General features: G+C 41.5%; 1 protein-coding gene across 2 annotated transcripts in view; it reads right to left on the bottom strand.

The window, feature by feature from the left end:
- Positions 1 to 1,779: 1,779 nt before the first annotated feature.
- znf395a (zinc finger protein 395a) overlaps positions 1,780 to 7,981 on the bottom strand; it is a 10,742-nt gene continuing 4,540 nt past the window's right edge. For both annotated transcript variants that reach the window (XM_042420559.1, XM_042420550.1), the window contains exons 3-10: positions 7,971 to 7,981; positions 7,768 to 7,877; positions 6,487 to 6,689; positions 6,290 to 6,390; positions 5,799 to 6,081; positions 4,618 to 4,743; positions 3,094 to 3,164; positions 1,780 to 2,824 (exon numbers count right to left, since the gene is read on the bottom strand). The exon at positions 7,971 to 7,981 is cut by the window's right edge and continues 174 nt beyond it. In XM_042420559.1, coding sequence (XP_042276493.1) covers positions 2,713 to 2,824; positions 3,094 to 3,164; positions 4,618 to 4,743; positions 5,799 to 6,081; positions 6,290 to 6,390; positions 6,487 to 6,689; positions 7,768 to 7,877; positions 7,971 to 7,981 — 1,017 coding nt within the window. In that variant the 3' untranslated portion in view covers positions 1,780 to 2,712. The remainder of the gene's footprint in view (positions 2,825 to 3,093; positions 3,165 to 4,617; positions 4,744 to 5,798; positions 6,082 to 6,289; positions 6,391 to 6,486; positions 6,690 to 7,767; positions 7,878 to 7,970) is intronic.

Raw genomic sequence — 7,981 nt, 5'->3', positions numbered from 1 at the left:
GAGCAGAGAATAAAGTCACTCTGTGTGTTCTAATCAGATCATCTCTGTTCTTTGTATTGATAGCCGGTCTGGCCGTACATGCATGTGAGTCCCTGCTGTCCTTCCCGCCGCCGTTTTCAACATGGCGGCCGGGTCACAAACTTTCACATATTACAGCGAAACAGTAAACACTAGAATATGTTTCTGAAAAGGTGATAAATAGTCAACGCAGTAACAGAATCTTGATCCATATTTGATCAGCGTATATATAAACATGGACGTCATGACAGCTCCCCAAAAGAACAAAACATCTGGATCGCCCCCTGGTGGCTGGATACAGTATTGGTCATAAGTCCCGCCCCCTCCATGTTACCAGATAGGACATGAGCCAAACTAAAATATCCGAAAGTTGGTTTCTGTCATTTTAGGTTGTTATTATCCCGCTGATGTTTGTCCAAGTGCTCATTTTTCTGATGTTTGTTTTTAATTAGTTATTTGATATAAAAAGGGGGCGCAGACTTGCTCCAAATGATGTCACACAAGCAGGACAGCAGGTAACGAGATCCTTTGGCTTCACTTCTGCACAGCAATGTGTCAAAGAGCAAAATGTGTTTTGATCTGAGATGCTGCTGCTGCTCCGGTGCAACATCTAGTGGGGCTGAATGTCGCATGTTGCACCCTTAAAGTTGTACTTGAACACACCACAGAGAGTTTACATGATTGGTTCCCGAAGCTGTTGGCTCGTGACTGTAAAGATTCGTCACTGTTTGCATTTGTCGGCTGTTTATTTGTTCCTGAACTCTCCTCATGGACGTTAACCGTTGTGTGACACATTTGTTTTACTATTTTTAACAGAGCGTCTCTCCTGCTTGAGTGCGATTTAAAAGTGCTGTATTAATAAAATGTATTATTATTATTATTATTATTATTATTATTATTAGTGTTTCTTGTTTTATTTGGACCTGAGGAGGAAAACCTGCCCAGTAATTCACAAAAAAAATAAAGCAACAACTGGAGGAAAGTATGAAACCCTTAAAGGAATAATTAACCCCGGTTTATTTCAACCTGATATATAAACGTGTCCGTTGTGGCTCTACGGTTCACGCTAACACTCTTCAGCTCCGTTATAGAGATCGAGAGAAATGAAGACTCCAGATAAATATGATTTCACATTAATCATCGATGTTTGTCTCTGAGTCTCAACGAAAGTAAACACTGAAAGTAGCTGCCTGGAACGCACATTATGGCTAACTACATAGAGATCTACATCCTGAGTCTCTGTAACGGAGCTGAGAGCTGAATAAGAGGATAATACCGATATACACAAACCCTCCGCTGCTGTCTGAATTCCCAAAAAAACATTTTGAAATAATCAAACAAACTTTAATTCAACAAAACAAACGGTCTTGTAAAAAATAAAAATAAACTGAGAACATCTGCAGTGACTCATAGTCGACCCTCCATGAAGCCCGGGGACTATAACGGTCCAGATATACTGACTGTATGGGTCACACATTAGATCCTACATTTCCCATAATGCACTAGGGTAGTGTTTTTCATTGGAAACTCCCTGATCAACACACATCTTTAAAAGCCTGGATTAAACTTCTAGGTGGCTACAGACACCCAGAAAAAACAATACTTTCCAGTTTTTTCTGTGTGTGAAGCAATCTGATAAAAAAAAAAACACAACAGGAATATGCACCATGTGACTGCAACATGAACTAAAATACAGTATATTACAGTCTTAAAACTTAAATTTTTGTCATCAGGATTAAATACAAGACCAGAGCCACAAGATTAGAGAATAAAGGATCAGTTTTAGTAAGTTTTATAAATGTATCTCAGAGATGCAAATTCCTAAACACTGAATCACATTAAGTTGGAGCTGAAGGACAAAACTGCTGTTATAAAACTGAGATAATCCTGAAAATGTGGGCGGTTTGGTGTGTCAGAGTCCGAAACTGCTCCTGACTCACTTCAGTGTACAAAATGCAGATTAATCAGCGGCCTGAAGTAGCACCAACGAGACTGTAGATGACTTTGAACAATATGAACAATATTCACAAAGTCTGGATTTTTTTTACATGAAGTAGGAAAAGGAGACGATGTTTTAAGAATTTCACAGATGTGTCTTCTTTAACTCACTCTGTCTGTGCTCGACTTCTAAAATGTGCGTGTCGGTGTGTTTTTTGTCCATGTTGGGATCCTGTAGAAGTGGTGACTCGTAACGTTTTGATCCATGAACCTGAGAACTAAGATTCAGGGTGAACCCTAACCCCCTCTCTCATCTTCCTCCATCTGTTTCCATGGCGACTGAGATGTATATGAATCTGCTGATAAACATATATATAGAGAGTACACATATCTCCTGACGCAGAGGCTGAGGAGAGTCGGCTGGGACGTTAAAGCTCACTCAGCTGCTTCAAAGTCAGCAGGTGACCGGGTCAAAGGTCACATACACATACATAGCTGCCCCAGGACACAGGTTCTTTAAGATGACAACATCTACAAAATACACATTTAGAATAAAAATAATAAAAACACTTCTAGCAAAATGTAGAAAGAGTACAAAAAGGAAATATTTCTGGTTTCAGATATAAGAAAGTATAAAACATCCACCAGGTGAAGCTGAGAGTCTTGGTTCAGCTCCTCACTCACAGTCCTTCTCTCTTCCTTTCTGTTTCCTCCTCTTCCTCTTCTTCTCTTTCTTTCTTTCTTCCTCTGCTCTGTTCAGTCGAGGAAGCGTTGGCAGGCTTTCTTCCAGCGGCAGGCCGTGCACCACTGGTCTCTGTGCTCGATGCCGTAGACTTTGCGACATTTCTTGGCTTCACCACGAATCCTCCTGACACACACAGAGAGAGAGAGAGAGATGAGCAAAATTAGCTTTCTGTGGGATGGATTGTAGAGATGGAAAGATAAAACAATGTTTTGTTTGTCACCCTTAATTTAAAAGGCTCTATACAAATAAAGTTTATAATTTTTCAAACACATTTCAGAGTTGTAATTATGACTTGGATGTTGATGTGAATGCTATTTTAAAAACTAATTATGTGACAGCTCTGATGTGACATGAATGCAGCATTACGTCATTAAGCCTCTGTAGATACTGACCTGCAGGGGGCGCTCTGCTGCTGCAGCCACTGCTCTCCTACGCTGACCGAACGCACCCGAAACGACAAACCCTGAGGAGGAGAAACATGTTTATTTCAGCTCTTTGTTGTTTCCTCTCAGAGACTAACAGTCCTTACTGTGGAGCAAAAGTTTTATCATTTTGTATGATATCACAATGTTTCCAGTCTGTCTTAAACCAGCAGTCAGGTGTCCATAGTAACAGTGAAAGAGGTTTTCCTCGCTGTAATCATTCCTCCTGTTCATACTGGATATTAAAAGATCCTTCAAATGTGCTTTCAATGTTAGTGATGGAGGCTAAAATCCACAGTGTGTCCACACAGTCATTTAAAAGTCTGTGTGAAGCTTCTATTCAGCTTCAGCAGTCTGAGTTAGTCATATCAAGTGGATATCTGACACATTTACAGTCTTTTTAGCATCAAATTCCCTCTTTGTGTTTCCTCGGACAGTGTTTCCCTGTTGAGCTGCAGGTGGAAGTATAGTAACAAAAAGAGGAACTTTGGCACTAAAAAGACTGTAACGTTGAAAGATATCTACTTGATTTGACTCATTTGGACGCTGAAGCTTCATATTAGCTTCAGATAAACTTTTAAATATTTTTGCACAGAAGGAGGACTGTGGATTTTGTCCTCCATCACTTCCATTGTAAGGTCATTATGAAGGGATCTTCTAATGGTCAGTATGAACAGGAGGAATGATTACAGCAAGATAAACAGGTTTAATGTTCATTTGGGCTCCTGACTGTTGGTTTAAGACACACTTGAAAAATTGTGACCTTGTCCTTTAAAGCTCTTTGTGGCGTAAAAACATTCTGCAGTTGCCTCAGTCGGCCTGCAGGTGGCAGCGCTGCACTGAGGCAGACTGATGGAAAATGTGACTGCAACCATCCGAGGGGGATTTTCCTGCTGAATGAAAACCATCAGGGAGGAGCACACACACACACACACACACACACACACACACACACACACACACACACACACACATACACACACACACACACACACACACACACACACACACACACACACACACACACACACACACACACACACTTCGCCCCCCTCCAGTATAAAACCAGTTTTAACAGGCTCCTCGGGGCTGCTGCAGGAAATAAACAATAGACTGCTGTACAGGATTCAGACTGAGAAAAAACAGGAACTCAATCAGAGAAGTGTGCTGCTCTTGTTGGTGTTAAAAGGATCCACAGTGATTAGAAAATGTAGAATCTAACTTAATATTTGCAGGGAAAGTCCAGAACTGTCCAAACAATCAGGGGTCTGCAGAGTTTCAGTCTGCATGAGTGAAAGTGCAGAAATTTGCATAATTTCTGGTCAGTTTTCAGAGTCTTCTGCACAGTTTTTATTACCCATATTACCATCCCTGTTTCAAAGGATCAGTCCGGTGTTATTCTATATTTTTCTTCTTGCCAGAAAAGACCAAACCGGCACTTCAGCAGCAGTCAGCTACAGCACAGCACAGTATAAATCCAGGTTAAGATGTTACCTGTCTGTGGCAGGTGGTGGGTGGGGCCGTCCAACGACAGGAAACTGTGTTCAAAGCTGCTGCTGCTGCTGCTGCTGCTGCTGCTGCTGCTGGTGCTGGTGGCTCCACATGGCCGGGAGACGGAGCCTAAAACACCACAGCAAAATATTACACACACATTTTCTACATTTAATCTTGTTTTATACTTAAAGATCCCATCCAGACATGTGTTAAAGCATTTAAAAATAATCTGCTTGGAATAATTCTCTGATATGTTTCTTCCACCATGAATATGCAAATATGTTTCATGTCAGAAGTTTTCCTGTTGGACATCAGATGTCTCCTCTTTCACTGTAAATAATTAATTCATTCTCAGTGTTTGTGCTCTGCAGGCTTCAAGTTTCCACATCACACTTGTGTAAGTTGCATACTGGGACACGATTGGCTCCAAACTAGTTGTGATGTCACAAATCGTGCTCGTAGGTAAATGTGTTAAACTGAGATTTAAGGTGAAGAAACAGAAACTTTCATCCTCCAGCAGATGAAACTCTGCACATAAATCATTTCTGCACAGAGAAGAGAACAACATCCAACTGAAGGAACAAGAAGAAAAACGTGTTTTTACATGCAAACGTGCTTTTATGGCTTTAAATTTGATTGCAAATTCTCTCATGTTGTTAACGAGACGAGAGAAAAGCAGGATTATTGCTACATCTACATCGCAGACATTATTTATTATGTACATCCATCTTATTTTTGCATATTATTACCATACAACAAAAAAACTGAATGAAATTTAAACAACTAAACGTGAGATGAGTCTTGCAAATTAAAACTTATTTCTCAGTTTATACATTAAATATTGTTTTAAACTTATTTTAATGTAACAAATCCAACAAACTACAACAAACAGATACTTGGAAAAAAAACTAAAAATCTGGAAGATAATATTTAAAGTCCAAAGTTTAACAATATTTACATTGTTGGAAGTTAAAAACAACAACAACAGTATTTTAATTGGTTAATTTTTATAAGATATTTTTGTTGAATTATTAATTTACATTTCTCAATATGATATTTTAGTGTCTAAAAGTTAAAGTAAATAATGTAATAGTGCCTATTTAGGTGTTTTTAAGAGATGTTTATGCGGCTTTCATTCGTACACACTTGCTGTCAATCACTCATCTTAAGCCCCGCCTCACCTGGTAGGAGTGCTCTGATTGGACCTGCCAGAAGCTGCCGGAGGAGGAGGAGGGGGCGGAGCGGCTCAGGGCGCCGCAGGCCGGAGGAGGTGGGGACGGAGGGGAGGGAGGGGGAGGGCTGGGAGGGGAGGAGGGGGACAGCGAGCCGGGGGAGTAGGGAGGGGAAGGGGCGGAGCCACAGAGGACAGGAAGAGGAGGAGTCTGTTGCTGCTGCTGCTGGTTGATCTCAGTGTAGTAAAAATCCTCCTCGCTGCGGGAGCAACGCTCGTGCTCGCTGCCGCGGCTGTGAGAAGAGGAGGAGGTCAAAGGTCAAGTACAACCTACGACGTCTGTTCACAGAAATATAAACTATGAGTTAAGTTAAAATGTCTCACAATTATATGACAACATTAAATTTTTATTTTTAATATAAATTTTTCAGGCAGGATTGAACTTCTATACAAAAACAGAAGCAGTAAAGAGACACTGTTTGTCTGTCAGGTGAGACTCACCACAGGTGTGTCGTCCGGATGTGACGCTTTATTCCAACCACAGACGTCAGCACCTTCCCACAGCTCGGCCACAGACACCTGTACGCCACCTTCACTGAGTTCTGGAGGACAAAAACACATCATCAGCTACACCTGTCCGCTGTGTCGACACCTCTATTTACAGCGAAGCCCTGAAGGCATCGTTCCCGCCGCTTTACCCTGCGTTTCCGTGGCGCCGGCTCGTCAAACAGCACCTGCTCCATCTCCATGTCCAGGCCTTCGTCAGGGGGCGTGACCGGGCCGATGTCGGGCTCTGCGATTGGTGGAGAGGGGACTGGGCTCACGTTGCCGTGGCCGACGCTCCAGTAACCGCTGCTGCCGCTGTCAGAGAGCTCGCCACCTCCAAAATCCATCAGAGGAGCTGAAACACACCAATACAGTGTTAACGACTCACCGGTCTGTTGATTATATTAGATAGAAGTTGGATACGTTTAATATTTCTCATTTATTTTAGATTTCTGTAGATTTTGCTCCTATTAGTACAACTATGACACCTGTTATCACAACCATTATTATTACTATTTCTTTAGCCACATTTCCATCCAAATGTAGCTTGAATTTTGACCGAATTTCCAGAAAATAGTCAAAAGAAAATGTTAAGAATGTTTGTTTTCATCCACAAGAAGAGGACACAACGAGACGACGTCATTAATAGAGCAGCAGTCAAAGCTCAAACGATGGAAAACCATGAAAATGGAAAATATGATGGAAATGTGACATTTTCAGCTCTTCGGTGACGCTTAAGTCACTTTCATACCTGCCAACACTCCCTATTTTTAACCCTTTATCCCGCTGTGCTCCTGATTGGTAATTTCTCCCTTTAATCTCCCGATTTCATATAGGTATATAAATCAAATGGGTGTTTCTCAGTTTCTGTGGGGGATGTGTGTTGTGGTACTTTAATCATCACACTGTGGTTGTGTGAAACATACCGGTGGTAGATGGGAGGCTGCAGGCAAAGCAGCTGAAACTATCACTTTTCTACATGTTTCTGCTTGTTGAACAGGTGGTTGATAAAGTACTTATTGGCTTTTTACTTGTTTCCACTCAAGTTTTTTATGTGTTAATTGAAACTTTTAGCTCCTTCTGTTGGTCTGACAGAATGTGGGGTTCCCCAAGGATCGATATCAGGGCCTCTACTTTTTAGTTTACATGTGTTTTTAATGGTGTTGTCATCAGGAGACACAGGATCTCTTTCCACAGCTTTGCTTATGACGCAGCTTTATGTGGCCGGTCGATGCTCTTTTCAGATGTATTCTGGATATTAGTGACTGTGTGACACAAAAGTAAGTTTTGAGGATGAAACAGAAGTATTTCGGTTTTTGAGGTTCAGGGAGAGAAAGTGGCCACAAAAGTTCTTCTGAGCCATAAACTCAGAACTAAACTAAGGCTTATGTGAGGTGTATGTTTGTTGTTGTTTGTTGTTGTTTGTTGTGTACCTGCTGGGTCTGGATGGGCGGAGCTGTGCAACAGCGGGCTGCAGGACAAACTGCTGAGAACCATCGCTGCCATCATCTCGTCCATATCCACGTCCTTTGGACTCCTCTGACTGCAGGACGAGAGCAGAGTCAGAACTGACAGCAGATAAAAAAAAAACCCCAAAAAAACAATAACAACAAAGACAGAGACGATGATGTCACACCTTCTGGGGAC

The sequence above is a fragment of the Thunnus maccoyii genome, chromosome 1 (assembly GCF_910596095.1).
Source record: "Thunnus maccoyii chromosome 1, fThuMac1.1, whole genome shotgun sequence".
NCBI lineage: Eukaryota > Metazoa > Chordata > Actinopteri > Scombriformes > Scombridae > Thunnus > Thunnus maccoyii.
This window is presented reverse-complemented; position numbering and strand designations above follow the sequence as displayed.